This window comes from Gopherus evgoodei, chromosome 9, assembly GCF_007399415.2.
Source record: "Gopherus evgoodei ecotype Sinaloan lineage chromosome 9, rGopEvg1_v1.p, whole genome shotgun sequence".
Classification (NCBI taxonomy): domain Eukaryota; kingdom Metazoa; phylum Chordata; order Testudines; family Testudinidae; genus Gopherus; species Gopherus evgoodei.
Genome location: NC_044330.1, coordinates 108,495,929 through 108,518,941, shown reverse-complemented (window position 1 = coordinate 108,518,941; position 23,013 = coordinate 108,495,929). Strand labels below are relative to the sequence as shown.

The 23,013-nt window shown below is 45.6% G+C and overlaps 1 protein-coding gene across 5 annotated transcripts in view; it reads right to left on the bottom strand.

The window, feature by feature from the left end:
* Positions 1-12,354, bottom strand: part of NONO (non-POU domain containing octamer binding) — a 117,311-nt gene extending 104,957 nt beyond the window's left edge. For 4 of the 5 annotated variants that reach the window (XR_004002041.1, XM_030575923.1, XM_030575922.1 and 1 more), the window contains exons 1-5: positions 12,249-12,354; positions 6,371-6,497; positions 3,649-3,869; positions 1,860-2,161; positions 545-640 (exon numbers count right to left, since the gene is read on the bottom strand). Coding sequence is in view for 4 of the 5 variants with exons in the window: in XM_030575923.1 (XP_030431783.1) it covers positions 545-640; positions 1,860-2,161; positions 3,649-3,869; positions 6,371-6,488 (737 nt within the window). In the remaining variant the exon portion in view is untranslated. The remainder of the gene's footprint in view (positions 1-544; positions 641-1,859; positions 2,162-3,648; positions 3,870-6,370; positions 6,498-12,248) is intronic. The other variant, XM_030575921.1, reaches the window with a different exon arrangement.
* Between the last annotated feature and the right edge of the window lie 10,659 nt (positions 12,355-23,013).

The window sequence follows — 23,013 nt, the reverse complement described above, 5'->3', positions numbered from 1 at the left end:
AAACTTGAGCAAAGCCAATGAGGAAAATAAAGATTCATACAAATGAAATATGAGACATTCTAATTAACAGCTACAAAAGGGAGCGATCAGTAACACACTTAGAATATCTTATCCAAGGAGCTGCCACCTCGTCAGCCTGACACAGAAATAGAATTCTCACTGCAATGAATGGGAAGCTACTCTTTCTGCATCTTGCTATTTTCCAGCAGAGGATCCTATCTGAAGCATTGGCATGTCATCTCCCCATCACTGAAGGAAGAAACTAAAAGGTAGTCCCAATTACTCTCTGCCCTTCACCCACCACCCTAGTGTAGGGGCAACTACTCATGAAAACTTCAGCTGCCTGAACAGAGAAGGTGCTTTCTAGAGGCATGCATAAGTTAGTAAAGAAAAACACATATTTAGGATTAGAAGAGAGAAATGTACTAAGGCAATATAAAGAGCCTTTTACTAGCTTGTGAGGATGCATTCTCGCAAAGATTAAGACACCAATTGCTTGAATGGTCCACCACTAACCCCTCTTCCTTCCTTAGTGGACACATACTTGTGAAACTGCTGGTTTTTGATGACCAATTTCTCCGGCAGTCCCTCCTCATCATCATACTGATCCATTGGCTCCACAGTGACAGGTCGAGGAAATCTGGAAAGAAAAGAGACCACGTGATTTTAGTGTTATCTAGACAATGGCTGCACTGCGGGCCAGCCTGTGTGTGTTTTTTAATCCTAGCTGGAGCTATAAAATACTGTTCTCTCTCTACCAATGAAATTTCAGAACAATAGGGCCTAATAAAACCATCTAAGACAATGACAGCCAGAATACAAGTGAAAGCCATCTTCACACCCAAGTTATACATTGGTACTGTCTGGGTTTTGAGTGTGACTTGTTTGAAATTGCTTCCACGATCCCTTAAGAACATAAGAACGGCCATACCGGATCACACCAAAGTCCCATCTAGCCTAGTATCCTGTCTTCCAACAGTGGCCACTGCCAGATGCCCCAGAGGGAATGAACAAAACATGTAATCCATCCTGTCGCTCATTCCCAGCTTCTGGCAAACAGAGGCTAGGGACACCACCCCTGCCCATCCTGGCTAACAGCCATTCCCCAAAATAGTGACCCAGCCTAACCAAAAGAACTGGGGCGATGGGCTTTGTACCATACATAAAGGGGCCAACTCATTGGCTGTTGGGACCAATGGGGCAAAGCATATTCCAGATTTAGTTCCACTCCTAAGAATGCACCACCACTCCAGAAGAACATTAAAATCTGCAGACCTGCTAGGTGCCCCTGGAACACTCAAGCATGGAGGCTAGTGTGCTGCAGCCATTTAAACAGCTAAAACTGAAACTATGCCGGCTGACAGGATTGGGTGCAACATTCTATCACAGAAGTACTCACTGAGAAACAAAAGCCTATTTCCATAATCAATTCTGGTATGATCCAGACTACACAGTTAACATATACAAGCTTTTTTCACTTGCCAGCCATACTTTAAGAGGGGAGTAATAGCTTCTGCTTCTTCAGGACTACTTGAACTGCTCAAAGAAGGCTTTGTCTATGAGGAACCTCAACAGCAGCAGCTCCCAGATTAGCATACTCAATCCCCTGGGCAGCATCCAGGAAGCAAAGTGGTTTTGAACATAAGCCTGTGCACAGATTTATTCTAACATGGTCCAGATATGAGACAGGAAGTTTGTCCTTCTAGAAGACTTAAGTTTTAGGTACATACTGTCTTCTGCCTGCCCCATACCACACATAGCCCCACTCTAGTGTTAATGCATCAATGTTTCACAAGCCAGCACACACCTGGCCAAGCTGTGCACTTTCCAGAACAGCACTTCTCACCCGCCTCACTTACGTGGTTAGCAGGAAAGACCCTTCACTACATCGGTCCAGAGCTTTCCTAGCAGCAGGTTTCCCTGAAAACTCCACAATGCCTTTCCCAGACGATCTTCCTCTGTCATCCACAATAACCACAGCCCTTTCCACCTGGCCGAACACAGAGAAGGCCTCCTCCAGAAGCTCATTTGACACAAATTGAGGCAGGTTTCTGACAGTCAGTGATGCGCTGTGGCATGCAAAACGCACTCTCAGCTGCTTCCCACGAAGAGGCATGTTGTCTAGTTCTACCTTTGCAATCTCGGCTAGAGTGCGAGTTTCCTGAAGAGAAGAAAGTTATCATTAAAACTTGCAGTGCAGTAATGAAACGTTTCCTGCCACAGAAACAGAGAAAAGGGTCATTAGCCTGTCTTTCCCTGGACAAGCACTACAGTGAGAAGAACAAAACTCTTTATACTACAAAGGACGCCTTAGTAATGTTTGTAATAAAGTCTTTTGACCATTATCCAAGGTGCCCGTTAAACTAGTTCAGGGAGCACATGTGAAGTTTGGGGAGAGAAAATAAAAAGAAAGCAGATAACATCAGGTACAAAACTTAAAAGGAATGTTGCAAGGATTACAGACAGTAGCTAAGAGTTAATATTAGTTAAGCACACATCTATGAATAGTGCTAGGATCACAGTGAGAACTACTACTTCCCTGATTCTTCCCAGTAGTCTAGTCTGATGACTGACAGGAACTGCTCAGTACATGAAAGTACAAGAAAGGCAGGAGTCTTTCAAAATCTTAAGATCTGTTACCTGACTAATGATTTATTGGAAAATATGCAGACTTGCATTATATACTCATTTCCATAGTACTTTAAAAAGCTTCCAGCTTCTCACCATGCTGCCCATCTTGTGTTTCAAGACAAGTAAGTGTCAAGATGGTTCCTTCCTGTTTTTGATGTTTAATATAAGCAAAACACTTGAATGGGACTCAAAATATAGGTTTTGTCACAAGCACAGCTGTTAGCCCAGTTTTACATCTTTCTTTCCTAAATGGGATGCCAAGACACTAGTTTGGAGGATGGGCAAGACCTTATTCCCATGTCTGGAGCAGCTGTCTTGAAATAAATTAAGTATCCTTGTTTAATCCACATAACTGCACGGCAGCTAACCTGCTGTATAATTCAAAATATTAAAAATCTAAGAACCAACCACCAGACAGGTACAAGACAAAACAGAGATCAATTTTCAACTAATAAGTGAAGGGGGGGAGGAAACAGGACAGAGGAAGTCTCAGCTGCTATTTCAGTTACTACCAAGCAATTTTGCTCTAAGCTACTTCCTTCAATCTGATCAACTAGAGACCCACCAGGTTCAAGAATGTCCATCACTAGCAGTAATTACAGATGCTAGTCTTTGTACACAAACAGCTTCCTCACATCCATCAAAAAAGAGGATGAAGTCAATGACTTCCACCTAAAGGTACCCTGCTTTTTGCCAGATTCACCTGTAACAGCAAACTTGTATCTTCTCTCTCTCCAGCCACAATGAGACCATAGAGGCACTTGCATATTATGAATGGCTGGAATTGCAGAGAAGCTGACTGGCACCCATACTCTCCCTCTGAACAGGCTCCCATCCACACTAGCTGCTTAAATTGGTTCCAATATATCCCATATTTCAGATCACCAGAACTAATTTTAAACATCCGTGTGAAGATACCAGCTTGATTAGCAAAATATGTGAATATGGTTACTATTTCCAATTAGCACCACTCTCCTAATGTCATAGGACATCCCAAAGATAGCAATAACGACTCACCAGCCTGATAAATCCAAAGCCTTTGTCCTTGTGTATGAAGACTTCACCTGCCTTTCCATACTTTTCAAACAACTTTCTCATCTCCTCCTCAGTAATATCTGGGGGCAGGTTCCCCACAAAGAGGCGGCTCCTCTGAGTGAATGTCTTTTCACCAGGTTTCCGGAAATTCTTCAGGTCAATAGTGAGGCCTTCATCTGAGGGGAATAAGGTACACAGTCGCTCTACAATTGGGGGGATAAATTCCACTATGTTACATCACAGCGAGCATAAAGACATACAACAATAGCTAACTCCACCCATTCACCCAGGTCTCAAAACATCGCCAACCAACTCCATAGCAACAAGGAGATAGTATTTCAGCATGGGCCAACATTCTGAAGAAAGACGAAGTTTGCAGGAACTGCACTGCTTCGTAACAAGGCATCGGCCACTATGTGAGGCAGAGCCCAAAGCAGGAATTAGGGACCTTGGAAGAATGTAGCAGCCTTCCTAACTTGACTACTGCATCAAAAGATGCTTAGTCCACAGCAAGAGTTGCTATGTTCATTACGTGGACTTCAAGACCACATCTTAAGCTATCTACAGAAAAACTGCAGTTTCATAGGCTGTTAGAGGATTATCATCCTGGAATTAATTCAGAACTCAGCAGTGATTCAGAAAAACAAACATTCAAAAGATACTTACATTAATAAGTCTTGCCTAGTACAACAGATGCAAAAGGGGGAAAAAAGCAAATAACATTTCAGCCACCTACAGCCTGGGAATGCACTAGAAAGGGTCTGGATTCCAGACCCTATCTCCAAGCTGGAGAGAAAGCAGCTGGAAGCTATAAAAGCAGCAGTATGGATGGGACCTCAGAAAAGTCAGCGAAGTTAGTCAAAGTCTATATTCAAGTAACACTCAGTGGCTAAAACAAAACCAAAAAGCCAGCAAATTAATGATAAATCATAAAATATAGTGAGGCAGGGAGTATGAAAGTGCACAGATACTACAATGGTGGGAAAAAATATGGGCAATGCTCTGGCTTATGATTTCAGGCATCAATTACAAAAATGGTATTTTGAGATAACCTGAAAGACACATGAATAGGGACTTGACCTACCATTGTCACTCTATTCAGCTTTTAATGGGTGAGATTAGAATGCAAGTGTAAAACTATCCCACTCTAGTAGGGAGAAGACTGGCCAACCACTTTATCACACACTCAATTTAAGAAGCTCTATTTTTAAAAAACACTTATGTAGTAGATTCCACATTCAAAGCACAACATAACTATCAAATTAACTGATTCATCACTGTAATCAGACACCCTCCCAGTCATCCATAAATGGCAGCTTCAGACCCTCACCACTACATGTTTCTGAACCATTAAGTTAGATCTGTTAAGGCCCCAAAGGTCATTAAACCCCCACAAGATCACCATCACCAAACCCCAACAAATCCCACAGAGCTCCAGCCCATATTGAACAAGGGTAAACTTCAGTGGATTGGATTTACTGGCACAGCAACCCTGGTACTACTAGCACTTTGATGCTGGAGTCTCAAGCAGACAAGTCAGAAGATCACCTTGCACAGAAGTTTCGATTTGTTGTGTGATTGGGGAACACTTCAACAACCTTCCTACTAGAACTGCATCTATGCTGACAGCAACTCTATCCCACCAGTACCTAGAAAGGACTGTGCTAGGTGGTCCTCTGATACAGCGTTGGGAAGAAGGGTGAGGGCAAGAGAAAAGGAGGAAAGAGTGCCAGTCACAGACAAGCCACCTCTTTCTTGTAAAATCCACAGTGATGACACTGAAGGATTGGAGAGATCTGCAGTCCTCCAGGTAATTTGATTTACTGGAAGATCCTACAAGCAGCAAGGAAGGAATTTTTGAACATGCACATTAATGGTCTGATTCAGAAGCACTAAGTGCCAAAAATCTCAGTGAAGCCCTTGGGAACTGCCAGCATTCCACACATTTGGAAGTCAGGCCATAAGAAAGCGGTGGCCAACCTGTGGCTCCTGAGCCGCATGCAACTCTTCAGAAGTTAATATGCGGCTCCCTGTATTAGCGCTGACTCCAGCGCTGGAGCTACAGATGCTAACTTTTCAGTGTGCCAGGGGGTGCTCTCTGCTCAACCCCCTGCTCTGCCCCAGGCCCTGTCCCCACTCCACCCCTTCCTCCAAGGCCCTTGCCCCTTCCCCTGAGCCTGCCATGCCCTCACTCCTCCCCCATAGAGCCTCCTTTGCTTGAGAAACAGCTGATTGCACCAGGAGGGAGGCGCTGACTGGTGGGGAGGCGCTGGGGGTTGGGAGCTGATGGGGGGCTGACAACAGATTACTGCGTCTCTTTGGCAACGTACATTGGTAAATTCTGGCTCCTTCTCAGGCTCACGTTGTCCACCTCTGCCATAAGAGCAGAACTGAACTGACTGAAAGTGTAATCCTGAATGCAATCTCCTCTGTTTACAGATTTAGTAAAAAGCTCTATCATACCAAAAAGAACGAATACAAGTGGGTTTATTCACAGGGCAAGGATTGGCAATAAAAAGTCCAGAGGAACTTGACAGCAGAAGAGAATCCAAACTAATCCTTTCTCATGGGATATCAGAGCATCTCAAATAGGGAAAGAACCTGTGACAGTTTAAAGTGAAATTTAAGTCAGGGCCTATGCTGATGGCACTTCAGCAGCCCAGCCGGCTACATCAACCAAGATTGACTTGTGTAATCTACTCACTCTGGCTGTTGGCCTGCTGTCCATTAGCAGGAATAGGTGGTTGTTGATGCTGTTGCTGATGTTGTTTTCTTGGAGCATGGTTTTGCTTCTCCATGTTAAAGCCTTTATTTCCTTGCATTTTTCCAACCTGAGAGCAAATACATCATTGGTTATATATCCTCAAAGTACAAACCAGCAACCTCCAATGCACCCAACACTACAGCTACTTTCCTGGGCACAACCACAGACATAATTATCAGAACAGAAGCGTTTCCAGCCTTTGCAACCCCCGACACCTGGGGAAACAGACAATATGAGGGAAAATACATACAATTTGAACATAGTACATCTGATTTAAATTAACCTGTGTAGCTAATGATATTTCCAACTAAAGTGCTCTTTCTGACCTACTAGACACATAAATACCGCAAAACCAAGAAGAGATCTGCCTTTATGTGAAAACTTAAAATCTAGTTGGTTTTCAGTCCTGCATTCGAGTCCTAATGCCAACCTCTGCAGTTATATTTTCCTATTTTTGAAGATAATTTCTCTCATGTTGCTGTGTGAAAGAAACAGATACACTGGGGAAAATGAAATACATGTGAAGCGCTCAAATGCAAAAAGAAAACTGAAACAACTCTGTAAGCATTCAATTCTAATAAGATGTATTCCTTGTGAAAGTAGCAAGTAAAAATTCAGGCAAGGGTGATTTTATGTTAACCATGTCCCTTTTTAAAGTACATCAGACACAGGAAGCATGCTAAACAACCTGTGGAGCGACTGGACAATAGAGATGCTAAAGGATGATAAGGCCATTGTGGAGACATTAAGGGCACATCTTCGCTGGTAGTGTTTAACATGGCTTGTGTGGTTGTGGCAGAGCGCTAGGAGAGAGCTCTCCTAGCACTCTAAAAAATACCACCTCCACGAGGGGAATAGCAACCAGCATTGGTGCACTGTCTACACTGGCACTTTACAGCGCTGCAATGTTCTCACTCAGAGGTGTGAAAAAACACCCCCCTGAGTGCTGTAAGTTTCAGCGCTGTAAAGTGCCAGTGTAGACAAACCCTAAATGAATTCTTTGCATCAGTCTTAACAGCTGAAGAAGTGAGGGAGATTTCTAAACCTGAGCCATTCTTTTTAGGTGACAAATCTGAGGAACTGTCCCAGACTGAGGTGTCATTAGGGGAGGTTTTCAAACAGATTTATTATAGTTACTGTATCAGTCACCACAATTAGATGGTATTCATCCAAGAGTTCTGAATGTACTCAAATGTGAAATTGCAGAACTGCTAATTATGGTATGTAACCTATCATTTAAATCAGCTTCTGTACCAGATGACTGGAGATTAGATAACATGACACCAATTTTTAAAAAAGGGCTCCAGAGGCAATCCTGACAATTATTTCAGTACTGGGCAAACTGGTTGAAACTATAGCAAAGAACAGGATTGTCAGACACGTAGATGAACATCATTTGTTGGGGAAGAGTCAACATGGTTTTTGAAAAAGGAAGTCACGTCTCACCAATCCACTACAATTCTTTGAGGGGGGTCAACAAGCATGTGCACAAGGGGGATCCAGTGGATAGAGTGTACTTAGAGTTTCAGAAAGACTTTGACAAAGTCCCTCACCAAAGGCTCTTAAGGACAGTAAGCTGTGGTGGGATAAGAGGGAAGGTCCTTTCATGGATCAGTAACCGGTTAAAAGATACAAAACAGAGGGTAAGAATAAATAGTTTTCAGAATGGAGGGAAGTAAATAGTAGTGTCCCCCAGGGGTCTGTACTGGGATCAGTCCTATTCAATACATTCATAAATTATCTAGAAAAAATGGTAAACAGTAGTAAACAGTGAGGTGGCAAAATATGCAGATAAAACAAAACTAGTTAAGTCCAAAGCAGATTGCAAAGAGTTACAAAGGGATCTCACAAAACCGGGTGACTGGGCAACAAAATGGCAGATGAAATTAAATGTCGATAAATACAAAGTAATGCATATTGGAAAACATAATCCCAACCATATACATAAAATGATGGGGTCTAAATTAGCTATTACCACTCAAGAAAGAGATCTTGAGAGTCATTGTGGATAGGTCTCTGAAAACATCCATTCAATGTGCATCGGCAGTCAAAAAAGCTAACAAACGTTGGGAATCATTAAAAAAGGGATAGATAAGATGACAAAAAATATCATATTGCCTCTATATAAATTCATGGTACGCCCACATCTTGAATACTGCATAAAGGTGTGGTTAGGCCATCTCTAAACAAGATATATTGGAACTAGAAAGATTTGAAAAAGGGCAACAAAAATGATTAGAGATATGGAAGCTGTTCCATATGAGGAGCGATTAAAAAGACTGGGACTTTTCAGCTTGGAAAAGAGACAACTAAAGGAGGATATGACAGAGGTCTGTAAATGATGAGTGTGGAGAAAGTAAATAAGGAAGTGTTATTTACTCCTTCTCATAGCACAGGAACTGCGGGTGATAAAATTAAATTAGGTTAATTAGGCAAAACAAAGGGAAACCTGTGGAACTCCTTGCCAGAGGATAGTGTGAGGGCCAAGACTATAACAGGTTTCAAAAAAGAACTAGATAAATTCATGGAGGATAGGTCCATCAATGGCTATTAACCAAAATGGTCAGATATGGTGTCCCTAGCCTGTCTGTCAGAAGCTGGGAATGGGCCACAGAGGAGGGATCACTTGATGATTACCTCTTCTGATTACTTCCTCTGAAGCATCTGGCATTGGCCACTGTTGGAAGACAGGATACTGGGCTAGACAGACCTTTGGTCTGACTGAGTATGGCCATTCTTATTTTATATATATTATGTTTAGTGGCTGTTTTGATGGTTAACAGAACTTTTATAAGACAATCAGACTTCAAAAAAACAAAAAACAAAAAAACCAGAAATAGTTCCACTGATGATACTGTTTGCTGTAGGCATCTGTGCAGTAAGTACTGGTGCTTTAAAGCTTAAAAAGCTGCACCATAGTACTTGTTAAACTAAAAAGTTACCTTGAGCATCCATGTTCATTTGCCACTAATTACCTCCATACTAAGATTGCTCCATTTAGAAGTGTTGGAGAGGCCTAACATAAGAAAGGCCATACGAGGCCAGACCAAAGATCCATCCAGCCCAGTATCTTGTCTACCGACAGTGACCAATGCCAGGTGCCCCAGAGGGAGTGAACAGAACAGGGAATGATCAAGTGCTCTTTCTCCTGCCATCCATCTCCACCCTCTGACAAACAGAGGCTAGGGACACCATTCCTTACCCATCCTGGCTAATAGCCATTAATAGACCTAACCTCCATGAATGTATCTAGTTCTCTTTTAAACTCTGTTATAGTCCTAGCCTTCACAACCTCCCCAGGCAAGGAGTTCCACAGGTTGATTGTGTGCTGCATGAAGAAGAACTTCCTTTTATTTGTTTTAAACCTGCTGCCTATTAATTTCATTTGGTGGCCCCTAGCTTTTATATTATGGGAACAAGTAAATAACTTTTCCTTATTCACTTTCTCCACATGACTCATGATTTTATTTACCTCTATCATATACCCCCTTAGTCTCCTCTTTTCCAAGCTGAAAAGTCCTAGCCTCTTTAATCTCTCCTCATATGGGACCCGTTCCAAACCCATAATCATTTTAGTTGCCCTTCTCAGAACCTTTCCTAATGCCAGTATATCTTTTTTGAGATGAGGAGACCACATCTGTACGCAGTATTCAAGATGTGGGTGTACCATGGATTTATATAAGAGCAAAAATATATTCTCAATGTTATTCTCTATCCCCTTCTTAATGATTCCTAACATCCTGTTTGCTTTTTTGACCGCCTCTGCACACTGTGTGGAGATCTTCAGAGAACTATCCACGATGACTCCAAGATCTCTTTCCTGATTAGTTGTTGCTAAATTAACCCTCATCATATTGTATATATAGTTGGGGTTATTTAGCCATATTAAATTTCATTTGCCATTTTGTTGCCCGATCACTTAGTTTTGTGAGGTCTTTTTGAAGTTCTTCAGTCTGCTTTGGTCTTAACTATCTTGAGCAGTTTACTATCATCTGAAAACTTTGTCACCTCACTGTGTACCCCTTTCTCCAGATCATTTACGAATAAGTTGACTAGAACTGGTCCTAGGATTGACCCTTGGGGTACACCACTAGTTACCCCTCTCCATTCTGAAAATTTACCATTTATTTCTACCCTTTGTTCCCTGTATTTTTAACCAGTTCTCAATCCATGAAAGGATCTTCCTTCTTATCCCATGACAACTTAATTTACTAAGAGCCTTTGGTGAGAGACTTTGTCAAAGGCTTTCTGGAAATCTAAGTACACTATGTCCACTGGATAACCCTTGTCCACATTTGTTGACCCCTTCAAAGAACTCTAATAATTAGTAAGATATGATTTCCCTTTACAGAAACCATGTTGACTTTTGCCCAACAATTTATGTTCTTCTATGTGTCTGACATTTTTCTTTACTATTGTTTCAAGTAATTTGCCTAGTACTGACGTTAGACTTAGGGGTCTGTAATTGTCGGGATCACCTCTAGAGCCCTTTTTAAATATTGGTGTTATATTAGCTGGGTACAGAAACTGATTTAAAGGACAGATTACAAACCATAGTTAATAGTTCCGCAATTTCACATTTGAGTTCTTTCAGAACTCTTGGGTGAATGCTATCCAGTCCGGGTGACTTGTTAATGTTGAGTTTATCAATTAATTCCAAAACTTCCTCTAGTGACACTTCAATCTGTGACAGATTCCAAGTTGGTCAAAGTGGTTGTAAGGTAACCAGAGAAGATACCTGTAATCATTACACAGCATGCTCAAACTATGCACTCAGTCAAAAGAAGTTATTTTCCTCATGAAGCACCATACATATTGTACCTAGGAGCTGCAGAGTTCAAATATACCTCTACCCCGATATAACGCAACCCGATACAACACAAATTCGGATACAATGCGGTAAAGCAGCGTTCTGGGGGGCAGGGCTGTGCACTCTGGTGGATCAAAGCAAGTTTGATATAACACGGTTTCAACTATAACGTGGTAAGATGTTTTGGCTCCCGAGGACAGCATTATATTGGAGTAGAGGTGTATACACCAAAATAATTATAGAACTAAAACCTGGTTAGCAGCTTTTAGAATGCATAAGGCAGAATGAACTGCAACTTGGGTAATGCTCCCGAGCTCGTGCATCTAGGGAAAGTAAATGCGTGTGTGGTGGGGTCAATGGAGGCATGAACATGAGGGGCAGAGGGCTATGCAAAGCGGTAAGTTTATATGCAATTACCCTCAAAAAGAATGACAAGCGGGGTACTGTGCCTACAAGCAGAAGGGGAGGTAGTAAAAAAAGCAACATGTCATTTGTGAAGCCACCAAGCAGCACTGGCACATATAAATCGTGTACTTACAGTTAACTGAGGAGTCGCGCAAAAGACCCGCGGAAATTGCGTGGGAGACAAGGAGCAGAAAACCAGGCGGGATCAGGGAAGGTTTGCGATGCACCAAGGGGGAAGAAAAGGGCAAGCGTGTGCGAAGCTCGCGAGGCTGGAGGGGGTGGCAGGCCGGGCGGCACGCCGGCCAGGGAAAGGGCGGAGGGGGGCCTGCGAGGAACTCGCACCAGTGGGACTTGGAAATGAAGCTGAACCGGTGCCGCTTCGCGTGCAGCCAAGGCCGCCCGCCTACCGGCGCGGCGCGGCACCGCTACGAGCCGCATCGGCCGGACACCACGGCCTCGCCGCACGGGCCCAGCAGGGCGGAAGGCTGCCGGCAGCCGAACCCACGCAAGCCCGCGGCGCCCGGAGCCTCTGCCTCCGGCGCCATGGGGGGAGGGGGCCCGGAGCCCGGGGTGCTCACGGGACGCCGCCACCCCCCGCCTCACCTGTTCCTGGGCCCTCGCTCCCACAACGGATTGCGGCCTTCTCGCCTCCTAGTAGCCTGGAAAAAAGGAGCGCGCGCGGCCGGAAATCGGACAGCCTAACCGGCTATCCAAGGCCCGCCCATGTTGCTGGCCCATTGGCCAACCCTCTCTCCTCACCTTCCGTTCAGTGGCTCACACCAGTGCCAATCACAAAAGGACTGGAGCACGGCGGGACCAAAGACGAGATCGCTCCTCTATTCGGAGTTTATTGGCTGAGCAGTCTTCACAGCCCGCGAAACTAGCTGCCACTCATCCCCTCAGCACCAAGCTTAGGTGAGAGGCGAGGTAGGGACAAAGGATCGAGCAAGCCAACCCATGAGCGTGCGCAGGCGCATTGAGATCGGCATATGCGCAAGCGTAGAGAGGGTGGTGATGCTTAAAGAGACAGTGCTGCAAGCATCGCCCAGGCTGCTCTCCGTGCACTACAGCGAATGCGGGGGCGGCCCCGCCCCGCCCCGAGCGGCGGTTGAGCTGTGACCGTTCTTCCCGGCGCGAGCAGAGCAGAGGGGGAGCGGGCCCCGTGGGGGCGGCTGGGGCGCCCTGTCCCTGAGCCCACAGGGCCCGGCCGTGTGCTGGGGCGCGCTGACCGCTGGGCTGGAGGGTCGCGGCTGTGCTCGCGCCGCTTTGTGTCCGACCCCGGGGAGCGCCCGGCCCGGTCTGTCACTATCACAGAGCCTGGAGCAGCTTCAGCTGCCAGGCGAGGCTAAGCCTGGGGGCCCATCCCTCTGGCTCGCTGCGGGGCCTCCTGCTCAGCAGGCTGGCTCTGCTACTGCATTGTATGGGAGTCCGGGCACCCTCGGGGGGTCTGGATGCCACCAGCTGGCAGCGTCTGTAAAGTTCGGGTTTGCAATGGAGCTCCTAAGTCCTGTTTGTGGATCTAGCTCCCGTTTATCCCACAGCCCAGCAGCCAGGGATGAAATACCAGTCTGCCTCAGGAGCTCATAGTTGAATGGTAGGCAGCAGGGACGTGAGATGCAGAGGATACTAAGGCCAAAAGGAGCCTTGTATTCATCAAGCCTAACCCGAGTAACACAGGCCATTCAAAGGCACTCACTATTTCCCACTAGAGTAGATCTTTTTAGAAAAATATCCTGTCTTGATTTAAAGACTCCATGTGATGGAGATTTTACTTCATCCCTTGGCAAAATTATTCTAATAGGTAATTAAATGTGCATCTTCTTTCCAATTTGAACTTTACTGAGTTCAGGTTCCAGTTATTAGATCTTATTCTGTCTTTGTCTGCTAGATTCCCTCTATTATTCAGTATTTTCTCTTTTGTTGGTAATTATAGATCACAACCAAGTAGCTTCTTTGATAAACTAAATAGATTGATCTTAAGTCTCCCACTGATTCCACTCCTCAAATTGCTCTTGTGGCTCTTCTCTGAACCCTCTCCAGTTTTTCAGCATTCTTTCTAAAGACTGCATCCACCAGTAGCTGACACAGTAGTCCAGTAACGATCTCCCCAATGTGGTATGCAGGGGTACTGTAATCTCCCTGCTCCTGCTATATATCCCCTTGTTTACACATCCAAGGTCTGTGTTGAGTCCTTTTTGCTACAGCTTTGCTCTGGGAGTTCGTAATCAGCTGGTTACGTACAATGGCCCCCTACATTATTTTTGATGTCACTGTGTTCTAGGGTACAGTCCCTGACCCTGTGTGACCTAAATTCTGTATTCTGGAGGTAAGACCCTCTGTTGGAAGTATTGGTAGAGGATTGCATGCTTTGTAGTTTCTGCAGGCCAAGTACATTGCACACATCAGGAGTTCCTCTTAGCATCCATTCTCCCTGTCCCTAAGATCTGTGGGTGGATGTCATCCTCCCATCCCCCTCTATTTCAGGAACTTGCTGCAACTTCCCACAATCTCTCTCTAACTAGGCATTCTGTGTGCCCTCCATTCCAGAGCCTTGCATTCTCCTCCTCACGGAAGTGTCTCTGCGTGCTCCATTACTCTCATTCCCATATGCCCCCATTTCTCCTATTCCAGGGTCTTTCAATCTTCCCCAGCCAGGGATGTTATGTGCCCACATTCCCCTTTCCCCCACCATGCCAGGGGCTGTGTGGCCCCCTTTTCCCATTCCAGGGTCCCCCATTCTTCCCCCGCATCAGAGACTCTCTGAAATCTCATTAGCCTCTTCCCCCATCTCTTCCCTCTTCCTGCATGACAGGGTTTTTGTCTTTCCCGCATGCCATGGGCTCTGTGTGACCCCATTCCCCACACCAAGTTCCCTCAATCTCCCCACAAGTGTCTTTTTGTGCTCCATTTTCCCCTTCCCCCATACTAGGATCCTCATTCTCTTCTCCCTCATGCCAGGGGCTGTGTTCACATCCCCACCACCACTCCATTCCCCCTGTTTTTTCATTAGTTGTCCCCCGTAATTACTTGGTGTCCCAGACCTGTGGGTCCTCCCCTTAGGCTGGGGGGAGGCCCTTTAGAAGTGGGCGGGCTTTGCCCGCCCACCCCCCCTGGATGCCAATAGGACCACTCCATTCCCTCGTGGTTGTTCTTTCTGCCTGGGAGACTAACATTTTGACATCCTGAATGATTTAACTCCATTGGGAAGATACACAGCAATGAAATAGGAGTACTGTTATGTTAGAAAGCATTAATGGGTGCCATCAACCAGTTGTTTGATCTATAGACCATTTCAGAGGTGCTTGCGTTGTTGGCTGTGCTAAAGAGCTGACAGGAGCTTTGTGTCCCCCCCCATTTTTCTGATCCCCCCCAAATCAATGGCCATTGATGCCTAGAGCATTCCAAGAAATTTTGGAATTGATTGTGTTACAGACAGAGAAATGCTGAGTGTGAGAACGTCACAAGCTCAGTCAGAAACACGTAGTTTGATTGCATCCAGTTTACAAATGATCCAGATTGTTCTGAAACAGTGATCTGTCCCCCTCATTTACTAATCCACCAACCTTAGTCTCATCTGTAAACTTTATCAATTATTTTATATTATATATCACTGATTAAAAATATTAAATAGCATTGGGCCAAGAACCAAGGCTTGAGTGACCCCCAGTTGATGATAATTAATGAATGGGTATGTTTTCATATTTATCTGTTAGCTCTGAATATATTTAATATGACCCATGTTGATTGTGTTTAGTGCTTGTTTTTAAGCAGAATGTTGTGCAGTACTTAGCTGCTTTACAGTAGTGATCTCAGTACTATTACCTTTATTAACCAGACTTGGAATCTTGCCTGGCTGCTGGTACAGGTTGGTTGGTTTGTTGTTGTTTTTTTTTTTGGGGGGGGGGGGCACGTAGAGTGTTCCATAGGGTAGCGGTGGGCACAGTTATAGGGAAGGTGATGAGGTTAAACAATCTGGCTGGGGACACAAGTTGTACAGTTAGTGGGGAGGAGAGCAAAGGTGACAGTAGTGGAAATACAGTTCAGCTCAGGGAAACCCTCCTAGGGCCTGCAGCAGCAGGACAGGAGATGGGTGGTGGGGAAGCAACTGGAAAACACAGGTAAGGAAATGTGTATGTTTTCAACCAAAAATGTGTAAGACCTGGTCAACAGCTGAAATTTCTACTGATGTAACTATTTTGATTATGGATGTGACTTGTATAATTATTTTGCTAACAAGTAAAAGCCTACTGTATATTCAGTTAAACCACTATAAAGGTGACTTAAAGAAGTAGTTATTCCCCTTTGTGTACAAGAATAAAAGCACCTCCTCTACACTAATATAACTGCATCCACACTAGGGAGATGGAACTGCTTTAATCATACAGTTATAGTTAATGTGGTAAAAATTTTGTATGTAGACATGCCCAAAGTTGACAGTGTCCCTCTGTGGGAAACAGACTCCTAGAAAATATATACACAGAGAAAGGGAAGGAATGTAACACAGGACAACCACTAGCTTAAGAAAGGTATTATTGAAAATAATTAACAGAACCCCCCCAAATGAGGTGCCATTTAATATACTTTGGGTAAGCAGTGCCCCATGTTGGAGACACTTCCCATATTTTGTCACCAGTCCCTATTTTACATGCTGAGAGGGCTACTACTCACCCTGGCCTGGTAGTTTCAGGATGAGGAATTAAGGAGGATGAAAATCGATCTTTGCTCCACTCCGCAGCACTACAAGAGAACCCCTGCTTTCCCAGAACTCTGCTTCCTGGCCAGGAATGATGGCTCATCTGGGAGGCAGGATATTGGCTAACTTTTAACATTCCTGCCTGGTGGAAAACTCCAACTCACATATTTCAGACAGAGAGCTAAACTGAGAGCAGGTCTACACTACAAATTTACACTGGGGCAGCTGCACCAATGCAGCATGTCTGGTGAAGATGCGCCAAGCCAACAGAAGAGAGCTTTCCTGTTGGCTTAATAATCCACCTCTGCGAAAGGCAGTAGTTATGTTGGTGGGAGCTCTCCTGCCAAAATAGCGTTGTCTACACGTGTGTGTGTGTGTGTGTGTGTGTTAAGATTGGTATAACTACATCGCTCAGGGATGTGGATTTTTCACACCCCTAGCAACATAGTTATACAGAAGTAAGTATGTAGTGTAGACCAAGCCTGACACAATTAATTTTGGTCAGAGCTGCCTCAAGAGGAAAAGTGATTCACACACCACCTATCTGATATCTAACTGGCATGTGGCATCGTATAACTACGTGAACACCTCGTAGTTTACAATACACATTAGGCCTGGTAAGAGCACTTTGTACTAAATTTTATACTCTATTAGTAAGACTTAATTGTAACAAGAAAGGGAATGTTTCCTTACCCTAATTCTTGTGCAGTTATGTTCACAGCCTTAATGTTGCACTAATGGAGTTTTTTGCATTTAGTTTCCTTGATTTTGTTTTTTTTGGTTGGGGGAGGGAGGCGGGGGAAGAATTATCTTCACCAGAATTCTCAGGAGATCAGCAGTCATTGCTGGTCTTACAGAAGCCCCATGTGTGCAGATGCACTGCTACAATAGCAGCAGCAGCAGCTAGCATTAAAGGGAGAAGCTAGGAGGCACTGCATCCCCCAACATGTAGGCTCCATCTCTGTAATACTAGCACTAGCAGCATGAAGTGGAGGAGACATTCCTCTTGACCTCTGTGATGTCTCAGCATATGTGGGGGTTTCATGAGAGCAACACTGATCAAATCCCAGGAGAATAGAAGATCTGAGAAATTGCCTGTGCTTAATGGCATTAACATTTAGAAGTTCTGAAGGTGGGCTGAATTGCCCCTTTGTACTGCTATTGTTTGGCTCGGGACAGTTTTCTGTGGGGCTCAGTCAAAAGGGCAGGAGTGCTTTAGGCTGTGCTGACACAGTTGAACCATCAGTACAGAACAAGAGCAACTTTCAGCTTGTCTGAACACAGAATTGCACCAGTTTCAGTCAGGCCACGTCTATACTATGCGTACTATACTGGCATAACCACATAGTGCAGACACAGCTTGCAGTGATAGAGGGGTTTTTCGGCAGGTGTAGGAACACCATCTCACCAAGCAATGGTAGCTAGGTTGACAGAAGCATGCTTTCAGCAGCCTAGGTGCATCTACACTGGAGGTTAACTCAGCAGTGTGGTTTTGTCATATCCCTGAGCAATATAGCTATGTCAAATTTTAAGTGTAGAATGGGCCTAAAGATTGGGTGTTACACTGATTGAGTGAAACTGGTGCAACTTTGGGTGTGGAAGAGCTTTGTTAGCAGGTGCTCAAGAGCAGGCTCTGAGCAGATTGTCATTTCTCTAAATTCTATTTTAAATTCTTCTCCAACTCTAGCTCACACTTGTATGCCAGGGTTGGAACTTTCAGAATTAGAGTGGGATTTTTCCAAAGGGTATTGGCTTACCCATTCCCAGTGAAACAAATGGTAAAATTCCCATTCACTTAAATGGGAGCAGTTACGGCAATGTCCAGTGCTTTTGAAAATCCCATCTTTAGCCATCGTGGGGATTTTGTTGAGTGAAAGAAATCTTACGCTATGTCTACACCACAGACCTTACAGTGGCGCAGCTGCATGGTCTCCTGTGTAGCTGCTCTGTGCTGATAGGACAGAGCTCTCCAATCAGCATAATTAAACCACCCCCAATGAGCAGCAGTAGCTATGTTGGCAGCATCTCCCACCGACATAGCGCTATCCACACCTGTGCTTTTGTCTGTGAAACTTATGTCGGTCGGGGTATTTTGTTTTTTTTCCACAACCCTGTCCGACAAATTATTAGTGTGGACATAGACAGACTCTGAAGAGTGACCGTAAATATAGCATTGTGGGTGTAATACCAGCTACTGGTATCAGTGGATAATGACTATTGCCATGTGACCGCTGAAACACTGACCCAGATCAGGTGGGACTGGAAATAGAGTTCAATTTCTTCCCAGCATGCCTGGTGTTAGATTCTTATTCTATTATAGTGGACTCAATTTTTATTAGCTCTCGGTGTCTCCATCTTAAATCAGCTCAGAATGGAGTACGGTGCCTTCTCCCAAGCCTTACAAAACCAACACAACTAAAACATAGAATAAGCTTATGTGGTCCCCAAAGGCAGTAGCACTGATTTAGATGCACATATTTTGTTGACAATAACTGAACTTTAAATACTATTTAAATAGAAAAACAATCTTTCTACTCAGATTAATAAAGGCTGGAGGCATTTCTCAGAAAGTTGAGAGACTGTACAACGGGGGTTCCTAGCACATACCTGAGTGTTTGTTACCGTGAACTTTGTGTTCACATGTGAGGTCTCCTAGCTTCTAACTGCCTCCAATCCTGGATCCTTGCCTGTCTCCCCTTCTCACTCCTTCCATCACCATTATTCATTTTCTTTCTTCCACCTTCAAGAATGCTGCTACTTCACCTAATGTTTTATTACATGGAACCACCTTCTTATTAGAAAGATTGTCTGATGGACACTCCCCCCCCCCATTAGTGATTGGCAGGTCATAGCTCTACCATTGGATTAGCCCTACTTCCCTTCCCACTGGAGGCTGCCCAGCCTTACTTTCCTTCCTATTGGCCATTACCCATCCCCCCATCTCCTGTCCCACTGATGATCACTAGGCTTTAGCTCCCATCCCATGTGCACAGACCCATCTCCTCTGACACAATCAGTTTCCTTCCCAGCTGCCTGTACCTTCAAACCCCATAACATACCAGTGGTAATTACAACTATTATCTCCATCTGATTGCATTTGTGTGTATGCGTCTATATACACACAAACATTGTTCTAAGTCTAGAGCAATGGTTCTCAAATATATTTGATCGGGGCCCCCTTTCTTTGTGTCTGTAGTCATTTATGCCCCTCCCCCCCAGAACATACACTGCCACCCAGCTCTGAAGGCAGAGCAGAGAGCAGTGGCTGCTGGCCGGGCACCCAGCTCTGAAGGCAGCACCCTAGAAGTAAGGGTGGCCATGTGAAAAGTGATATTTGTCAATATCACTTTTCACAACAAACTTAGTGCCCCATTGCCACCCTTATTTCTGTGCTGCTGCTGCCACCCCAGGACTGAGCCAGAGCCCCACCCCTCCAGAGGAGGGATATGTGTGGGAGGGCAAGGAGAGTCTGAGCTCCCGGGGGTGGGGCTCTGGCTCTCCCCACCTCCTGGGTGAGCACAGCCCTTCTTCAGGAGCACAAGCTAAGGGGTGGGTTGGGTGGCCTGACAGCCAGAGCTATTAAAAAAAACAACCAAAAAACCCCACACAGCTCCTGCCTCCCTTGACACATTCCTTGGGAGACCAGCCCTATAGCTTTTGAACCACTGGCTAGAGAGTAAATAAATAAAACACAAAGAAGTGAAAATCACTTCAGGGAAGTATTTATGTATTTTAGCTCTCCCGAGAATGTAACAATTAAGTTATGTATAGATCATGGTTTGGGCACTGCTGCCCCTGGGGAAACTTCTTTGTGATCCCAATTTGCTTTCTAGCATCCCACTTATTTCCTATATATTAAAGCTCCTTGAATGAACATTGGCCTGCTAAACCCAGGCTTGTGAGTTCAATCCTTGAAGGGGCCATTTAGGGATCTGGGGCAAAAATCTGTCTGGGGATTAGTCCTGCTTTGAGCAGGAGGTTGGACTAGATGAGCTCCTGAGGTCCCTTCCAACCCTGATATTCTATGAATGAGTTCTCTATGCCCTGTGCATTGACCTCCTCTTCCCCAACTCCCTCCTTGATCCCCCTTCCTCCTGCTCTTCCTCTCCATGTCTAAAAATCTCTTCTCCCTTCTTATTCTCCTCAGTCTCACCATAGACCCCTCTCTTACTCTTTGAGGACCTCTCTTTCTTGGGGTTTAATAGTAATATACACAAAGGACCAGTGTTAAGGATGCACAAGTGCTTCCTAGATTGAGTGTTTCACTTTGCAACCTTAATAGTCTGACAGTTTTTTTTTATATAATTTAATATTTACATTGCAATAGGCCTCAGAGGTCAAAATCAGGATCAGGGCCCCATTGTACTGCAGATATAAGGAGGCAGTCATTTGCCTTATAAAACTTACCATCTAAGACATATGTCATATGAAGGGTGGGGATAGAGGGATACACTGTTTATATACATACTATAAAGCAAGTATTTTTTCCTATCTTGCAAATTATTTATTCCTTTCTCCCCCTCATCTCAGCTGACACCGACTGGCAGATTTCTTTTCAACTTGAGTGGAGATTTAAAGCAGGAGAGGGCAGTTACTGGCCATCCAGATCAGTTGAGGGAGGCATTCAGTGAAAAAAGAGTGGCATGGAAGGTGTGAGAAGCTGATGGACAGGTAGGTGAGCTGGCATTGCTGGTGAAGCAGATTATTTTGTGACTCTACCCATTGCTCCTGTCCAAGTTATCTTGTCTTTCTCTATCACATCTTTAAACATTTTCTTCCTCTTCATCTCTGCTTCCACAACCCAGGATCATGCCTTGGTTCTCTTTAGCCTGGACTCCTGTAATCGCCTCTTCTTCAGCCTTCCTGGCTCTCCCTTCTTCCATCTAACACACTGCAGCTAAAATCCATTTCCTTCCCTGCAGCTTCAGCCAGCATCCTCCTCCCTGTATCCTATTACTGCCCTCTGCTTTTCTGACTCCAGTCCCAGCTCCTTGCCTCACTTTCTTGGTGCCTGCAGTGCAGCTGTTTCTCACTGTGACTCCCTCTTGGGTTACCCCCCTTGGGGGCATGAAATTGGAGGGGGAGATGTTAGGTGAGGGGATGGGGTTCCCCAGGGAAGGAGTGAGGAAGCAAGTGAGAGGATGGGGGGAAGTTGTGGGTTGGGAATTGAGACAGGTGAGTGTCCTTGGGAGGGGATTGGAGTGAGGAGGAATGAGGGTGTTTCCAAGGAGTAAATTGAGGGCACGTGTGGATCTCAGCTGGAATCAAGGGGAAGAGGATGGAGTAGATCTCAAAAGATGTGTGGAATTGTGGTGAAGGGTGTGTGTGAGAGGATAGGGAGGATCAGTGAGGGGTGGGTGAAGGGATGGGGGGTGTTCCCAAGAAGTAAATTGAGGGGGTGGATGGGAATCTCAGGGGAGAATCAATAAGGAGGGCATGTGAAAAGTACTGGATTGGGTGGAATTGGGCAGATGGGTGAAGGGAGGTGGGTGTACCAGGAGGATGGGTGTGTGTACCAGGGGAGGATGGGTGAATGGATGGGAGTGTACCCATGAGAATGGGAGAGAGGAGGTGGGTACACCAAACGATGGGTAAGGAAGGGAATGGATGTGTGTGAGGGGTGGGTGTGACAGGAAATAATAGCATCCAGAGGGGATGGGTGTGTGAGAGAGTGGATGGGAGTTTTCATGTGTGGGAATGGGGGTATTCATGTGGGGGGACAGGAGTGGAGGATGGAGGGAGGACAGGAAACAATAGTGCTCAGAAAGGATGGTGTGTGTGTGAGAGGATAGGGGTGTACCAGGGAGGCGTGCAAGGCAATGGGGCCATCCCCAAGGCATGGTGGAGGAGAGGGTGGGGTCAGGGACGGGAGTGTCTCTGAAGGGATAGGTTGTGTAAGAGGATGGAAGGTGTCTGGGGAGAAATGATGTGTGAGAGGGGACAAAGGGATCCCCAGGAGATGGGGGGAGTCCAGGGGGAAAGGGTGGGGGGGGGCGGGAGGCAAGATGTGTCTGGGGGGCTGGAAGATGTGAGAGGGGATGATGGGATGTGTCCTGGGGGGAGATGGGTATGTGTGTGTGGAGGAATGGGGGGTGTACAGGTGAAGAGGGGTGTGTGTGTGAGGGGATGGAGAGGTCCACAGGAGATGGGGTGTGTGTGCGCATGAGGGGATGGGGGGTGTCTCCAGGGGATAGGAGGATGTGTGAGGGAATGGTGTGTGTGTGTGGGGGTGTCTCCAGGAATGGAGTGTCTGGTGAAGAGGGCTGTGTGTATGAGAGGGTATGGGACTGTCTGGGGAAGAGGGGTGTGTTTGTGTGAGGGGATGGAGAATCCTTGAGGGGGAGTGGTGCGAGAAGGGATGGGGGTGTCCAGGGGAGAGTGTGTGTGTGGGGGGGGGGTAGGGCATGGTGGGGGTTCCTCAGAAGCAGAGGCGAGTGTGTGTATGAAGCGGTGGCCAGTCCCTGGGAGGGTCCAGGAATGATGGGGCTATTCATGGAAAGAGGTGTGTGTGTGTGTGTGTGTGTGTGTGTAAGATGGGGGGGTGCCCGTGGGGGGGAGGTGTGTGTGTGTGAGGATGCGAAAGTCCGATGGAGGGAGGGGGGCAGGATGTCTGAGGAGATGTGGGAAGGTGTCTGGGGGATGGGGTGTGTGAGAGGAGGGACGGGGTGTCTCGGA